Raw genomic sequence first — 18706 nt, 5'->3', positions numbered from 1 at the left:
AAAATGAAAATCAACTAAAATTAACACAAATGTGCATGTTAAACCTACAGTGTATAGTTCAGTGAAGGGAATTATAAAGTATTTTTGTCTCAGACTCAGAGATTATATTTATTTCTATAGATACAAACTAATATTTTGTATTTTATATTTCCACATCTCGTTTCTGTGGTCAGTTTTTACTCTACAGGTTCCATCACAAGGTTTTAGGTTCAAATGTGTTTTCAGTGAAACTGAGATTGTGCAGAATGAGAAAGCAGCACATCACTCGTCTGTTTACCCATGATTCCTGTGTAGCAGACCTAATCACACAGACCTTCAGTCAACTATTAGTTTGAGCTGAATTAAACTACACAAACTTTTTTAAAAGAGACTGAAATTTCTTCTTCAGATGTGTTTTATTCCTCTGGTGTGTTTGTGTGTTCAGTGTGAGATCAGGATCATGTGTGTCTCTGAAGAGTGACCAGTCTAAAGGTGTTGATCCTCCAGACTTCAGAGAGAAAACACCATCATCTGCTCAAAGGTATTGTGTGTTTTACATTATTGCTCACACATGGACTGTTTCAGTATTTGTTAGGACATTTTATTTTATATTTACATAACTTTAAAGCAAAAATGTTAGAAACACAAGAATAGTGTTATATCATTTTCTTGAATTCATCCACACTCCTGATTAGGACAGATATCTGACCATTAAACATTTATCTACAGTTTGCAACTTTAAATATTGCATCTGAATAAACTCTGCTAGTAAAATATCCTCTTTGTCATATAAAGTTATGAGTCACAAGCCAGAGGATTGATGTTCAGCATCTATTAAATCAAAAAATCTTATCCTGCAAATTCAGCCACATTAATATTTGAGATCATAAAACTATTATTATTATCTTTTTAAAGATTTTAATGATTACTTTTTAATATTGGGAGGGTTAGCCTAATGAAAGTGATCTTACACCAAACCCCCGTTAGCCACGTTTCCAACTATTATTAGACCTGTTTAATATAGGCTGATATAAATGTAATGAAAAATCACATCTAAACCTCAGCTTTTCCTTGTTAAACTGTAGACAGAAATAAAATAAAACACGAGCTAAATGAACAGAACCTTACAATACAATACGAGTTAAAGTATTCTGCAAGATCAGGGACTCCATTTATGAGCAAATAATGAGCAATTTGAAATGTGACACAAGTAATGCTTCATTAACTCCACTGAACACTTGAACTAATCTAACACACATTCAGCTGGTACAGGAAGAGGCAATACAAGTGAGAAATAAAGGTGTAGCACTAACAGATAATTAATCATTCATAATTCCCTATGAGCTAATTGTGTTACAAAGAGACAATCAGGAGCACAGGGGCTGATGGGAAATGAAGTCCAGGAAGATAAATCCCTGTGCCCTCTGCTGTTCATAAGAGAGACTGCAGCAGGTTGTGATGATCTGTTTCCTCTGATGTGTTTGTGTGTTCAGTGTGAGATCAGGATCATGTGTGTCCAGCTCTGTGTCTCTCAAGAGTGACCAGTCTAAAGATAATCCACCAGAGTTCAGAGAGAAAACTCCATCATCTGCTCAAAGGTATTGCGTGTTTTACATTATTGCTCACACATGGACTGTTTCAAACATGTTATTGTAAACCAACATTACAGTAAAGAGATTCATTCCTGAATGACTTTAGTGGTTCATTAAAACATTTACAGACAGCAGATTTTTACTCAGAGTATTTTCAGTAAATCATAATTTTATATTTCCATGTCAATTTAAAACATATATATTTCTTCATATAGAGTTCTCCAGATCTACCTGAGCTCAAACTCCCCTTTCGCCCTGCAAACGAAAGGGAGCCCCCAGGCTCAATGGTCTTATGAGCTCAGGGCTCTCTCCTTTTGGCATGCCAAACAAGCTTTATAATCAATCATCAGCTAAGTGTGAACTCTTGAGGCGTGTATGGGTGTTTCCCCAGTACTGGGTTGCAGCTGGAATGGCATCCACTGTGTAAAACATATGCTGGAATAGTTCATTCCACTGTGGTGACGCCTGATAAATAAGGGACCATGCTGAAGGCAAATGAATGGATGAATATCTGTCTCTGTTTGCCTCTAAATGTATAATTACAGTAGTTTTATCTGTTAACAGTGTTGAATATGAGTTAGCAGATTCAGGAGACGAGACTCACAGGAAACACAAGAGCTTCACAGACAATCTCCAGTCAATCTTCCAGGTGGGAAAAACTCATTTAGATTAATTAAAGTCACTGAAATAACTCCCTGAAACACAGAAATATTTGTTCACAAGACTGGAGAGAACTGAATCTTGTTACCTGCATGAACTTGGCCCCCCACCCAACTAAAAACATCTGCAAAATAGTCTTAATCTATGCAAGTCCTGAGAGGTCATGCAATAAAACATTTTTTCTCCCTTGTTTTCTTGTAATCATACCTTAATTTCTCATTTTGACACAGCAAAAATCTGTTTTTTAGTTATACCAACTTTTTCTTTTTCCTTTTATTTATTTCTGTAATTATTATTATTATTATTATTATTTTATTATTATTATTATTATTACTATTATTATGTCTTTCTGGAATGACCTAATTTTTCTGCCTTTTCAAAGATGTTGCCCCAGACATGCACAGTGTAGCTTCATATCACATTACCTGCAGGGATTCACTTTTTAAAGTAATAGTAAATCACTTGCAGAAAGGACACATTAAAGCATAAGCAGGATCTTCATCATTCTTCATAATCTAATTCATTTATGCAGCTTATATTGAGCTATACAGAACTACGCTATAAATGTTGAGGGAATATTATTGTAAATAATGAGATATAATGTTACACATAAATATAATCACAAATGTACATTAGTCATGAGTAGGGTTTGGCGATACATCAAATATTAGCAGAATAATTTTGTCGACGATGTAAAATCTTGAAATATCACGCTTATTGAATATTTCAAATTCAAGCATGACTACTTTGTCAATAAATCCACTGAGCGTCCAATATTACGCCCCTGTGAGCATTACCATGTGCACAAGAGACATGAGTTAGCTCCTGAAGATTCAGCTGTTTTCTCTGACATGTTTACCAGTCATGATGATAGAAGACACAGAAAGAGAAACGACTCCCTGTCAGTTTTACTCATTTAATAAGTGAACTTCATGAACTTCTAGTTTTGTTGTAATTATGAATAAATTTGCATAAATTTGCATATCTGCATCTGTTATAATTGTCAGCTGTGTAATGGCTGCTGCTTATATAGCCATGTGACAAGGATTGATCAGCCTTGAGAAATCTGACTCCACCCAAACCTATGTTGTGTACAGTAATCTCTCTGACATGATAAACACACAAGTTCAGTAACTGCTGCCAAATATTAAACTGATCAAATTTGAAACAGAAGCAGAGATCTGACTGTACCAGGGAAACACCTCACACTCTCGAGGTCCAGAAGTTGTTTTGAGATAAAGTTGCTAAATAATTTGCAGTTGGTGCTTTGAAATGGCTGAAATCCCTGCTCATTGAGAAGAGCAGAAATGGTACAGTACAGACACGTCAGAGTCTCCAAAATCTCCAGTGACTCCAGAAAAGAAAAGATTTGTCACTTTTTTGACATCTTGTTACTGGAAAAGTCTGCAAAGCCGCTAAATATAGCAACAAAGACACTAAATTAGCAAAACTTTTGACATATGTGTTCATTCATGTGTATTTGATGACTAGTCTAGATTAGGGCTAATCTTAGACGTCTATTAGATTTTCACTGACAGTCCAAATTTAGCAGAGATGTCTTTGTTTAGATGTTATTAGACTCTGGTTTCCACAGCCGTTCAGATGTTGTGTTTCAGACATTTGTCAGGTATTTGTTCTCAAACAGCTCCTGTGTGTAGGACTAGTCTCTTAAACCTCTTATCCAAAGACTGAGTTGTGTTTATTTTTGTCTTTTGTAGCTGTGAAATTTCATTTTTAATAACATGTGAATGTGTGTGTCTGGTGTGTGATACTTCCAGCTGTCATGTGTGTGCTGCATTGCGCGTCCGGTGTGCGACCCCCTTTAGTGTAATGTGCTCAAAACCTGCCTGGATCCAATTTAGCTGTGTTTATCTGAAAATAACCTTTGAATGTTCATCAGCTAATCAGAATCAAGCATTTACCACAGACTCATAGTATCATGTATTATAATGTATTTTGAGTAGTTTGTGGATCTACAACTGTGTGTGAATGAATCGTTTGGTTAAATATTGTTCTCGTTTCTTCACTCATAGAATCTTGAGAGTAAAATGATCAGATTTCTGAAGAATGAACTGGAGAAATTTAAGAAAATCTTACAAGCAGAAAACAGACAAGAGTTTGTAAAGGACTTTAATGAGAACAGAAGCAGAATCACAGAAGCAGCTCTTGATCTCACACTCCTCTTCCTGAGAGAGATGAAGCAAGATCAAGCTGCTGATACTCTTGAGGGTAAGAGACTCATGGGTAGACCTACACGAAATCGGCAGACTTTCACAGAGTTTTAGCCCATCATTGAGTTTATTTATTCGCTTGTGTAAATGTGTGTACATTTATATTCATTCAGTTATTTAATTTCAGTAATATTGTTGACTAATATGAAAATGTTCATCATTTATTTACAGTGCAGTTTGTAAAGTCATATTTTCTGTCCTTTAGTAGATCTGTTATACAAGAGTCTTGTGCTTTGTTTACCAATTAAGTAATTCTAATTGGATTTGTGTTGCATATTTTATTTTATATATTAAGTTTTTAGTTATGATATTCCCTAAATCTTTCCACAGTTATCTGCAGATTGTTTGCAAAATTCTCCACAGAAATAGCAAAAAATGACTGAAAATTCTAGGGGTGTAACGGATCACGGTTGATCCATGATTCATATGGATCACAACCCATGGTTAGGAAGACACGTGACCCGCAGATTAAATTTGTAACGATCGCTGAGAGATCTATATAAATAATGGTTATTTACATATGATTAATAATCCTCAAATCGCTGCATTCAAATCTGAAAATGCAAAAATGAAGTTACAAACAGTCAAATAACACAGAAGTACTGGGAGAACAGTTTATAGTTCAGATAAAATCACTGATGTTTATGTTGAAGATTAAAATCACAGTCATATGCTCAGAAATGAAAGTTGTAGGCAGCAATTACATTATTTAACCATTAGGAGGCAACAACCACTCAAACTCTTCAAAAAATCATCTAGCAATAAAACGAAGATTTATGAGTGAATAACTGAATCATTTATTTGAAAATGAGACTACAAATAAATATGGGCTGTTGAAAATTAAATGATAATGTTAGATTTCTACATTCAGCATTATCAGCAACAGTAGCAGTAACAGGGAATTTTTCACAGCACTGAATATTTTACTTTTTATTTTTATTCAGCAGATTATTTCTTTATTTTATTGTTAATAATATTACACTTTATTAGTTCTGTTTGTTAAAACCAAAAGTGTCCTGCAGTGCTGTTTCTGTAATAAATGGAAAGCAAATGACATTCGTCTCCTCTCCTTTTTGGCTGATCCGAAAAATGGTCCAATCTGTGACTAAAAAACCATAATGTGATCTGAACCCTGAGATTTGTGATCCGTTACACCACTAGGAAATTCTGCCAGGCCCATCTCATGGCCATCTGTCAGACTGTCACTTACAAATAAGTCAAGACTAATGCTATCTGTTTCTTTGCTCCTGTGTTTAGATAAGCTGTTCTTCATCAATCAGCTTAAATGTAGCCTGAAGAAGAAATATCAAAGTGTGTTTGAAGGAATTGCTCAGCAAGGAGACTCCACACTTCTGAATAACATCTACACAGATCTCTATATCACTCAGGGTGCGAGTGAACAGGTCAACACTGAACATGAGATCAGACAGATTGAAGCTGCTTCCAGAAATCATCAGTCACTAGAGATACAGGTTGAATGCAAACATTTGTTTAAAGCACCTGAACAAGACAAGCAGATCAGAACTGTGCTGACAAAAGGAGTTGCTGGCATCGGGAAATCAGTCTCTGTGCAAAAGTTTGTTCTGGATTGGGCTGAAGGGAAAGAAAATCAAGACATCAGCTTCTTATTTCCTCTTCCATTCAGAGAGATGAACTTAAAGGCGAAAGAAAGACAAAGTTTAAAAGACCTCATAACTCAGTTTTTCCCAGAGACTAAAGGACTGAACCTTACAAGAAGGACACGGTTCAAAGTCCTGTTCATCCTTGATGGATTGGATGAATGTCGTCTTCCTCTGAACTTTGCTGGTAATGAGATGTGTCGTGATGTATCTTCAGCAGTCTCTCTGGATGTTCTCCTGACGAACCTCATCAAAGGAAAACTGCTTCCTTCTGCTTTCATCTGGATCACCAGCAGACCAGCAGCTGCCAGTAAGATTCCTGCTGACTGTATCGACCGGCTGACAGAGATACGAGGATTCAATGATGCCCAAAAGGAGGAGTACTTCAGAAAGAGACTCACAGATCAGAATCAGGCCAGAGAAATCATTGATCACATTAAACAGTCAAAGAGTCTCTTTATTATGTGCCACATCCCAGTCTTCTGCTGGATTTCAGCCACTGTTCTCCAGAACATTTTGAAAGAGAACAGAAATATTGAACTGAAACACAGGGCTAATGCCGAAACACTGCAGGAATCTCCCAAGACTCTGACACAGATGTACACACACTTTCTCCGCTTTCAGATCCAGCAGAGCAGAAGAAAGTATGATGGAGAAAACACACCAGATGTCTCCTGGGATCAAAACCTCATCCTTTCACTGGGGAAACTGGCCTTCCAGCAGCTGGAAAGAAACAATGTGATCTTCTATGAGAGCGATCTGAAAGACTGTGGCATTGACGTCTATAAGGCATCGGTGTACTCGGGCATGTGTACCCAGATCTTTAAGGAGGAGACGGGAATCATTCTTGGTACCATGTACTGCTTTCTTCACTTGAGCATTCAGGAGTTCATTGCAGCCTTTTATCAACATCTGTTTCTAGACAGCGACAAGAAACGAGCAGAAAAAAGCAGAAATGTGTCCATAATTGATTTGCTGAAGGATGCAGTGGACAAGGCTCTGAAAAGTGAGAATGGACATCTGGACCTTTACCTTCGCTTCCTTCTCGGTCTGTCACTCCAGTCCAATCGACAACTGTTACGAGGCCTGTTGACACAGCAGGATGACAGAGACCAGAGCAAAAAGAAAATAATTGCATACATCAAGCAGAAACTTGAAGGGAATCTGTCTCCAGAGAGATCCATCAATCTGTTCTACTGTCTGAATGAACTGAATGATCAAACTGTGCTGAAAGAGATTCAGTTTCACCTCAATACAGGAAGTCTGTCATCTGCTCGCCTTTCACCTGCCCAGTGGTCTGCTGTGGCCTTTGTGTTGTTGACCTCAGAGGAGGAGCTGGAGGAGTTTGAGCTTCAGAAATTCCAGAGATCAGACGAGTGTCTCATCAGACTATCAGCAGTCATCAAAACTTCCAAAAGAGCTCAGTAAGTCAAAGTCTGTTTTGTTTTCATTTAAGAAATAGACATTTGCTGATATTAAATAATTCACTTGATCATGTTAATGAACGTGTACAGCATTGTTATTTTCGGCACTTCAAAATACTGTGAATAATTGTTTAATATTTAATATTTCAGATTGTTTTTAATAACCCTCAGATTAATGTATTGGCAGTGGTAGTGTAAGGGATAGTTTACCCAACAATATAAATTTACTCACCCTCAAGTGGTTATAAACCTTTCTGGAAGTTTCTTTCTTCTGTTGAACATGAAATAAAATATTTTGATGAAAGAAAAGTCTTTTGTGTTCAACAGAATAAAGAAGCTCATAAAGGTTTGGAACTCCTTGAGGCTAATGTTTGGGTAAATGTTTGGGTGAACTCTCCCTTTAAAGAGCATCTATGATGAAAATCATCTGTTGTAAGCAGTTTGAACAGATCTGTGTGTGGGTATAGTGTGTGTACAGTCATATTGGGGTGATAGTAACACAAGTCAGTCTCTTATTTTAAATTTCCTGGCATTAAAATAGGATCCAAATCTCTGCAATTCTGAGACCCACCAAAACTTTGTACCAACATTGTGTGTGACTCATCGTTCCAGAAAGGCTTTAATTAACTCCACAACAAATACATCAAATAAGCATAAGTTCTTACTGTAGTATTTCTCATTCTTGTCTGTCACTGTGCTGTTTATCTGACATGAGACGCAGCAGGAGATATAGACATGCCTCAGAGCAATATAGAGAGATCTCTGTGGCTCTGACATGTGGGAATGGTGGGCGGAGAGAACCGGCTCATTTGCATTAAAGACACAGGCAACAACACAGCTACAGGTGTTCAGAGTTGAAAATACCCATATTCTGAAAGGTATAATAAATAATCTGATGGGTATTTTGAGCTGAAACTTTACAGATACATTCTGGAGACCTTTATATAAACCATTTACCTACATTATCTATGAACAGTAGTTGATGTTACGGGAGAGGCAAAAGCATATTTAACAGTACAGTTTTCTAACCTTGTCTTCTGCTTCTCTGAAATATTGTAGATGAATTTGAGAAATGCAGATCTGCTCCTCATCTGTTGTCCTCTCTCGTTGAGTATCATTTTATAACTGACTTTGGATGTGTTGTACTGTTTCTGCTGTGTGGAAATTGAGTCCTTTCTGATAAGAGTGGAATAATCACACTGATGATTTCTCTATTCTGTTTATTTTGACCTTCTCTATTCTGATGATAATAAAGTAACACTCATCTGTGTCCCTTTACAGGGATAATATAATTTAAATTTAAATCTAGTAAATCATTTATTATCATCATTTTTGTTATGAATCGTGCAGGCAGGCAAAGCAACATGAGAGGTGGATCTTGGTGCAGTTTTAATGTTTAATATAATCCTTACACAAAGAAAGGAGCAGGGCTGAAGACCAGAAAACACAAGCAAGAGAAAGATACGCACATACACGTCTATGATCAACAAATAAGAGCTGCTTAAATACACAGAGATTAGTAAGTAAGCAAGGGGGTGAAGAGTAACTGGGCCAACTAACAAGGGTAACACGGGGATAAACTGTGGTGAAACATAGAGAGAGCACAGGGAACACAACAGTACAAGGACAAGACAACCAGGATCTATCCGACTATAAATGAACCTAATGGTCTGATATAAAGTTCAAGCTGAACTGCTGCACACTGACAGTCTGCAGAACAGGAAGTGGAACAGGGGTTGATGAGCTTACACTCTTAATTAATCAGACATTAATTAGACTATTAATTACACATTCTGCAGCTTGGAGCCTCGTCCTAAGCATTTGCAAGCCCTTTTTTATCTAAATTGCGTAATTGATGTAAAATTCCTATCAAACAAATGACAACAATAATCTAAAATTTTGTCAGCTAATTAATTGCAAAGTTTCTCACATGCATTAGTGCATTAGACTTCATAGTTTAACGTTTGCAGCTTCACTTCATTGCCTCTAAGAGTCGCCAACAGACAAAAACACAAGAAATTTGCATTCACCACTCATGAAGTTAGAGTGGGGGAACACACATACTCATGTTCAGTTTGGTGTTAGTACATTTGACCATTAGGGTGAAAGCTGGTGTACACATAGTTTTTGTGAGTAAGCATTGTTGATCAATGAGGTCTCAGATGACCACCTAAATATTGTGTTTGTCCTCTACACAGGCTACAGTGCTGTAATCTCACTGTTCAGTCCTGTAAGAGTTTGTCTTCAGCTCTACAATCCTCAACCTGTGTCCTGAGAGAGCTGGACCTGAGTAATAATGACCTGCAGGATTCAGGAGTGAAGCTTCTCTCTGATGGACTGAAGAGTCAACACTGTAAACTGGAGACACTGAGGTAAATGATTCTCCACTCAACAGTGAATACAAAAAGATAGTTACATATTGGGTTAACAAATATGGAAGCCTCTTTCCCCACTCAGTGTATTGTCAGTAAAAGAAATAAATATATTCATATATATAAAATATGTCATTTATATATTCCTATATATACAAACATGTGTATAGACAAACGTATTTAACCCTTTCACATGTATAATCACACCGGTGTGATCAGCCTTGGCTGGTCCCTGAAGCATGTGATCACACCGGTGTGATTAGAATGTTCAGAGCGCACGTCATCAACTGCTAAACTCAAATCTGACGGCACACACTGAGGCACAGAAAGAGGTGTGCTGTGCTCATAATTTATCTGTGCTTTCAAACAAATTAGCTTTCAGACATTCAAATACACACAACTACAAGCAAAACATACCATTTAAGGCTTGTAAAATACACGTGCAATAATACTTATGTGTCAACATAACTGGACGATGTTCTTTATTCATGTAAGATACACACTGTTTATGCTGCTAGAATATTTTCCCTATTCCTCACTCAGATAAACAGTTGTTTACCTTCATGTATTTCAGAAGAAAATGTAGTAAATCCAGCAGCTCAGATCTCTCCTGCGGTTGTTGCTATAAGGGATACAGCTGTGATCAAAAGTTAATGAAAAGTATTTATATTATTTATTAAATTACTCATTATTGTATTTTATTAGCAACTAACCATACAGCAACCCTAAACCCAACCCTCACGGTAATAAGCAAATATTATTTCTTGTGCAGTCTCACAAAAATGTTGCTATATTGATGTGAGTATCCTCAGCTGTATCTGATCTAGCCTTCACCGTGCTACAGGTGAGGGTGAAGTCTAGATGGGATACAGCTGAGGATATTTGCATTAATATAGCATCATTTTTCTAGCAACAACAGCGCTCCATTAATAATAATTTAGAGATCTCAGGGGTTGATCAATAAGTAGAGCTAATCAGGATGTGTGTGTTCATCACTGCTATTGACATGAGCAGAAACAGCAGTCAGCATCTTCACAACACAAAGAGATGTGTGATTGTCCAACTGTGTGATGTGGACTATTGCTGTGTTTGTAGATTGTCTGGCTGTATGGTGACAGAGGAAGGCTGTGGTTTTCTGTCTTCAGCTCTGACTTCAAACCCCTCACACCTGAGAGAGCTGGATCTGAGCTACAATCATCCAGGAGATTCAGGAGTCAAGCTGCTCTCTGAACAACTGGAGGATCCAAACTACACACTGGACAAACTCAAGTATGTGGAGCATCACTGGCCTTGTGCTTTTCCACTGAATGGCTTTAAAAAGACACTAGAAAGCTCTTTTCTGATCTTCAGTTTTCTGTGAGGGTTATGGGGTGAGGACAGCTTGTAGAGTATTCCAGTCATGTCTATGAAGAGCAAATCATTGAGTGTGAAATGAATCTCCTCTGTAAATGTTGGAGTGTATTGGCTCAGTTGTGACATTAAGCGGGACACACTGTACAGTTTCAGCATTTGAGCTGAGCAGAGAAACTTCTTCCTCCATTTGTGCTGAAGAATCCTCCAATATCAGGTCAGGAATAGGGTTGGGGATTGAAGATGGATTCAGATTCTGGAATCAGACACTTGGATTAATGTTCAGACTCTTGTTCTAAAATCAACATCTGGATTCCTCTTCTCTGTGCTCACATGTGTATTTTTCATTTGCTAATCTGTCAGGAACTTGGGCGCTGGCGAGCAGCTTTAATAATCTGAACATAGTTTAGAGATGGACTGCAACATGTGCTCAAAGGCTGCATGTGCTGAAGAACGATGGCAAAGCTAAGTGTGATCACTGTAATAAATGAATGTTGCAGCAGGGTGTCTCCATCAACATGAGCAGTATCTGCGCTCGCTTTACCAACAGCAGAGGAAAAGAACGCACTGTGTTAGATTCACTGTGCATCCCGGCTGGAACCAACAAGTGTTGTGTGTTTTAGCTGAAGAGTTTGGAGCGTGTAGCTGAGCAGCTCAGTGCTAGCTTTAGCTTATTAGCTGAGGGGGAAACTAAACAGCTCATTCTCTCCATCTGTGTGTGTTTACAGTCTGGATCATGGAGGAGACGCGAGGATTACAGCAGGACTGCACAAATGTAGGACTACACACACACTCACACGCACGCACGCACACACACACACACACACAAGGATTACAGCAGGACCACGCAAATGTAGGACTACACACACACACACACACTCACACACGCACACACACACACACACACAAGGATTACAGCAGGACCACGCAAATGTAGGACTACACACACACACACACACACACACAAACTCTCTCTCACACACACAAACTCTCTCTGTCTCTCACACACACACACACGCATACACACACAAACTCTCACACACACAAACTGTCTCTGTCTCTCTCATACACACACACATGCGCACACACACATGCACGCACACTCACACGGACTCACACACACACACACACACCACGCACGCACATACATGCACACACACAAACACACACTCTCTCTCTCTCTTTCTCACACACATACACACATACACACTCACTCGCTCTCATACACACACACTAACACAAACACACACACACACTCGCACACACATGCACAAACTCTCTCTCACACACACACACTCACTTGCTCGCATGCATACACACACACATGCTCACACAAACATGTACACACACACACACAGCTGTGGTCATACACACACTCCCTCTCTCTTTCACACACACACACGCACACACACACACACAGACACTCACTCTTACTCACACACACACACACACAGCTGTGGTTATAAATGTGTGTGTTCTTGTGTTCAGATGTCTGTTTCCTCACACTGGATCCAAACACAGCACACACTCGACTCATTCTGTGTGAGGAGAACAGAGAGGTGAAGAGTGTGTCGAAGAATCAGCCGTATCCTGACCATCCAGACAGATTTGATGGTGTGTATCCTCAGGTGTTGTGCAGAGAGAGTGTGTGTGGACGCTGTTACTGGGAGACCGACTGGAGTGGAGGTGGTGTGTGGATATCAGTGTCATATAAGAGCATCAGGAGGAAGGGAGGAGGTGTTGAGTGTGTGTTTGGATCTAATGCTCAGTCCTGGAGTTTGATCTGCTCTTCCTCCAGATTCACATTCATACACAATAACACACACACTGATCTCGCAGTAACTCCGCTCAGCAGGAGAATAGGAGTGTTTGTGGATCACAGTGCAGGAACTCTGATCTTCTACAACATCTATAGAAACACAATGAGCCTCATCCACTCAGTCCAGACCACATTCACTGAGCCGCTCTGGCCTGGGTTTGGGCTTTATTATCCTGGATCATCAGTGAAACTGAGCTGATGACTGACGAGAGATTTACCCACAATCCTCTGCAGGAGCAGTCAGCAGCTGTGTGTGTGTGGTCACTAGTGTGTGTGAGAGTGTGCACATGTGGTCACTAGTGTGTGTGTGTGTGCGTGTTTGTGTGTGTGTGTGCGTGCATGTGTGTGTGCATGCATGCATGTTCACTGCTGTGAGTGTGCACATGTGGTCACTAGTGTGTGTGTATGCGCGCATGTTCACTGCTGTGTGTGTGTGTGTGTGTGCGCATGCATGTTCACTGCTGTGTGTGTGTGCATGCATGTTCACTGCTGTGTGTGTGTGTGTGTGTGTGTGTGTGCATGCATGTTCACTGCTGTGTGTGTGTGTGTGTGTGTGTGCGCGTATTTGTGTGTTTGCGTGCATGTGCGTGCATGCATGCATGTTCACTGCTGTGTGTGTGTGAGTGTGCATGCATGCATGTATGTTCACTGCTGTGTGTGTGTGTGTGTGTGTGTGTGTGTAGCAGATCTCAAATGGATATCCCTCTCAGACACCACAGAAACACGGTCACACACAGATAAGGTGAAGGAAACGCTGATTTTACTCCTTAAACAGAGTAGTGAGGCACAGTGAGTACACACTATAACACCGGAGAGCTCCTCTCTCATCCCTCTGCTTCTCCACCAGCGTACACCACGCGACTGCGAGCGGGCACACAGAAAAATGTCTATTTTCTTATTTGTTAACCTTTAAATATAAATGAAAATAAAAGCACATAAATGAATCATGACTGTAAACTGCATTAATATCTAGATATTGAATCACCGACACCGTAAAACTCCTTCCATTAACAGCATTATTATGTAAAAATCTGCCACAGAACAATTAAATGATAGATTTATTGTAGTTTAAACTAAATCACATATTTGGATTCACAAAATAACAATTTAATAACCAAAATAACACCTTAAACAGAGTAGTAAAGCACAGTGAGGCAGAGCATGTGAGCGCAGCTGAGGGGTGTGACGCTCCGCTAAGCATTCCGCTCCTTGGGCGTGCGCTCCACTCAGTCACTAACTGCCCAAAGCAAGCGCTCCATTCGATTCCGCTCACGCTCGATCCATGGTGAGGTAAGTGACGATTTAAAGTTCACTGCCGTTCCATTTGAAGAAGTATCCGACTTGTGTCCTCGCGTCCTCAAGAGTTTGTTCTTACAAGTCTGAACTCTCAAGAACGCTAGTCAAAACTTTGCATACTTGATATTGAGAAACAGCCCGGTGCTCAAGTCTGCATTGCTGTGTCCTTGATATCAAGATCACATCCGGGAAGTTTCACACGTCCTTCGTGTTTGCGGTGTTGAGTATTGGAACTGAATTGATGACGTTACACGATGATGACGTTACACGAGAACATGAGGACCATTCTCCCGGTGTCACACTAATTACAGCCCCACCTACAACAAACATAGGAACTCTCGAACGGATGAAACAAAACATCAACTGCAAGTTCTGCTGAAGTTAACTACTTGATAAAACATGTTTTCCTTGCGTATAAAAATAAATCAATCAATCTCTCAATGAATCGGCCACATGTGTGCATGTGTTTACTACTGTGTTTGTGCGTGTGCATGTGTTCACTGCTGTGTGCATGCATGTTCACTGTTGTGTGTGTGTGAATGTGTGCACATATGTTTACTGTTGTGTATGTGTGTGTGCGTGTGAGAGAGATATAGAGTGTGTGCGTGTTTGTGTGTGTGAGAGAGAGACGGGCTCTATTTTGATGATCCATCGCAGGGCGCAAACGCATTAAGGGCATGTCGGAATCCACTTTTGCTTTTTTTAGTGACGGAAAAATCCGCTTTGTGCCGTGGCGCATGGTCTAAAAGTGTTGAGCTTATTCTCTTAATGAGTTATAGGCGTGTTTTGTGAATAAACCAATCACAGTCTTATCTCCCATTCCCTTTAAGAGTCAGTTGCATCCACACCAAAATGTTTCTGCAAAGTGATGCAACACAATAGGCCACGCCCACCAGATCAGTGGACAACCTGCATGTATAATTATTCACACTGGAACTGATGACCTTCACTCGTTATGCAGCAGTACTGCTGATGCCATGAGGACTGTGGCAGAGACCTCCAGTAAAAATCTCCACACTTCTTCAAGAGAGGACACACCACCACACATCATTTACAGCATCAATGCTGAAATTTCCAGAGGCTGTTCTGCGCTCTCCAATGTACATCTAACTCACCACCATCACATCGGCCTCCAACACCAGTATAATGGAGTTCACCTGCACAAAGATCAAACACCAACATCACATACACACCCGTTACCAACTGCACAATACCACCGACCTACACACCCAGACATGCTCCTCCAGCCCCTATGAAGAGAGACATCGCCTGGACAAACACACATTCTCCACCACACACACCAATGACTTCCTACACACCTGTAAACCTGCAGTCAACTTCACACCCACGGGTTACTCATCGAACCCCAATAAGAAAGAAGAAACCAGAAACCGCCCCACACCAAGAAAAGCCCCCACAGCAGAGAGCACAGAGCTATGCTGAAGCTGCTGCCCGGCCCCCAGCTGCACCCAGCACCTCCAGATAAGAGAGATGCTGCAGACACTATGCCAACAGCTCCTGCACAGATAAGAAGAGAAGAATATACACAAGTACAGTCTACTAAGAATAATGTGTGTGTGTGTGTATGTATTTAACAAATATAACTTTCATATGCTATTCTCCCTGTTCATTTCTTTGACAAGTAACTTTGTACTGGTGTAGGATAACACATTTCTAGTACATCATTCAAGTACATCAAGGCACATTGTTGCACCTGTAAACTTTAACAGATAGGCCTACAGTTGAAGTTAATTTATTTTGCCCTCCCATTCATTTAAAATAATGCTTCTGAACATTTTCACAGTGTTTCCTAAAATATAATTATTCTGGAGTCATAATAAGTCCTATTTCTTATTGCTTATTTCTGAAAAAAAGCAGTTTTTAATTTAAAGAAAAATGAAGGTCAGTATTATTAGCCTCCTTAAAGGGCACCTATGGTGAAAAATCTACTTTACAAGCTTTGGACAGACGTGTGTAGGTATAGTGTATAGACCGTCATATTGGGGTGAAATAAACACACACAGACCTTTTTTTTTTTCAATTTAACAAAATATAAACAGTGGACCAATTGGAGCGGTTTTCAGATCGACCGCAGCTTGACGTAGGAGTGCGGTCCCCCTGCCCACCTATATTGATTGACAGGCACGCGTCACCTAATCCTGTTTGTCGTTTCACGTCCGCCATTTTCAGCGTGTGAGTCAAAGCGATGTCACTACTAAAGGAACACCCTTGCTCTGTTTTTAGATGCCAGGCTCATTGGGCTCAACACAAGATCAGCATTTATCACATGATCGCTCTAATCGGAATTATTGTTTGTAACTTGGTTTGTTTGTAGGTAGGTTTGTAAACTAGTACTTTTCATTGCGTCTATCTTAAACTTCAGCCGTTTGCATTCCTCGAGGTCACAGAAGCTCCCTGTGAGTGTGATCTTAACTAGGTGCAGCTGAAAGTGCGAGCGCCTTTGCCTCATGTGAGTGTCGCTCCATTGGAAATAAAATAATGAACTTGCCTGCAACAACAGAAGCGCCGCTCGGCGACACGCAGCGCCATGCATTTTATAATTCTAAACACAGGTTTCTATCAGGGTATACACAACAGAGCTTCAAGTCGGCGGCGCCTAGCCAGGATTCGGGACACTTCATGTTTCTGCCGTGCCACAGAGCTACATCTGAATAGCTTTATTTTAAATATCATGCGAATGTCCGTGTCTGGTGTTCCGTGTCGCGGCTCTAAGTGGGTCATCCGGTGCTTCAGTCAAAGTTAATTCAGTGTGCGTGTTTATTAGTGTCGGTGTACACGCTCAGAACTTTAAACTAGCACACAATTGGCTGTAAAACTATACAGAGACACAAATGATTGTGTACTCTCTGCTTGGTCTGTGTCCGAGGCGTACATGTACGGCTAAATGCTGATCCTCTCATTCATGCTGCTTGCTTCTCTCTGTCTGCCTGTCTGATGCCTAACACAGAGCGGGGAAGCTCTTGGATCCACCCCCTTGTTACATTGGGCGGGAAGTCGAAACTAATTTTTATATGAAGCAACACACCCCTAAAACAGCGAGCTGTGTACACGCCCCCAAAATGACACATTATAACACATTATAATAGAAAAATCTGAACTGTGTTTTGAACTGAACCTAAACTGGCACTCTCACAAGAACCATAGTATTAATATTAAATCATAAAAAAGGGGTAAACTATGTGCCCTTTAAGAAATATTTACTGTATATTTTTGATATACACAACAAATCAGTTACAAAATAATTTGTCTTATTATTTTAACTTTCGTAGTTAACTGATTAAGTCTTTAAATGACACTTTAATCTGAATAAAAGACTATAAAACACTTAAAGGGACTTTGTCTAAAAACAACTGTCTTGCAAAATAACTAGTAAAATATTATGCACTGACTGTCACTATGGGATAGATAAAAGTAGATATTAGAAATGATTTAGTTAAACTATTGTTTAAAATGTGTTGTAAATAAATAATATGTTTAAGACGGAAATCAAAAATGAATGAAGGCAAAACTAAACGAGTTGAATATGACTTACATGAGCGTGGGGGCAAGCTTGTTGACACGGGGACTGGTGAAAGAGTGCTCTTTTAATGGAATTTGATACTGCACGTTAAATGGAAAGAAAAAAACTGCAATTCGCGACGCAGGTGTCTGTGGTCCTTTTAAGGTTATCAAAAATCACTGTTTACATGGAAGTATAGACTCTAAATCAGACTCTAAATCATATTAAAATCGGAGCATTGGTGTTTATGTACATACTCATTGAAAGTGCCAGATGATGTCAGAGACAGTGCATTCCTCTGCCTTTGAGCCTTCAAATGTGTCATTAAGCTTGACGTGTTTCCCTCTTGTAAAGCATCTGCTTCAAATTGTTGTGTCAGAATCCTTGCTTGTAAAATATGCTTTAGAACGCTTAGTTTAAGCAAATTTGATGAACGCGATCATGCGTGTTGATCTGAAGAGCATTCGTCTAATCCCTAAGTAACAAGAACAAACACCTGACATCGCCTGTCCGTACTCCTCAAAGTTGTTTAGAATTAAATGTTTAGAGATGGTGTCACAACATGTACCTATGTGTGCCTTTGATGCACCCCTTGATGCTTCTTGCGTTCTTGTCGTAGCACCAGTGGCACCAAAAGTAGGCAACGAAATTAATATGCTGATTTGATTTGGTACATACCGGTTACAAAGGTACCGGTGCTATAATAGCCCTACAGGCTACTATGAAATAACTATGCCCTCAGTTAAATCAAGTACAATCCAACATGGACAAGACTCGGGAGGAATTTTTGTGTGGTATATGGAAGCTCTGGCTAGACACATTTCTATTATTAAACTTAATAAAT

At 39.6% G+C, this 18706-nt stretch overlaps 1 protein-coding gene across 1 annotated transcript; it reads left to right on the top strand.

The window, feature by feature from the left end:
- Window positions 1–245: 245 nt before the first annotated feature.
- LOC130222690 (NLR family CARD domain-containing protein 3-like) lies at window positions 246–13313 on the top strand. Its single transcript, XM_056455219.1, has 10 exons — window positions 246–267; window positions 436–520; window positions 1473–1577; window positions 2136–2220; window positions 4265–4460; window positions 5720–7505; window positions 9704–9877; window positions 10973–11146; window positions 11956–12002; window positions 12716–13313. The coding sequence occupies exons 1-10, from the start codon at window positions 246–248 to the stop codon at window positions 13243–13245; spliced, it is 3204 nt and encodes a 1067-aa protein (XP_056311194.1). The 3' UTR covers window positions 13246–13313.
- Window positions 13314–18706: the final 5393 nt, after the last annotated feature.

This window comes from Danio aesculapii, chromosome 4, assembly GCF_903798145.1.
Source record: "Danio aesculapii chromosome 4, fDanAes4.1, whole genome shotgun sequence".
NCBI classification, from domain to species: Eukaryota; Metazoa; Chordata; class Actinopteri; order Cypriniformes; family Danionidae; genus Danio; species Danio aesculapii.
Note: the sequence above shows the minus strand (reverse complement) of the source record. Positions and strands in the feature narration are given on the sequence as shown.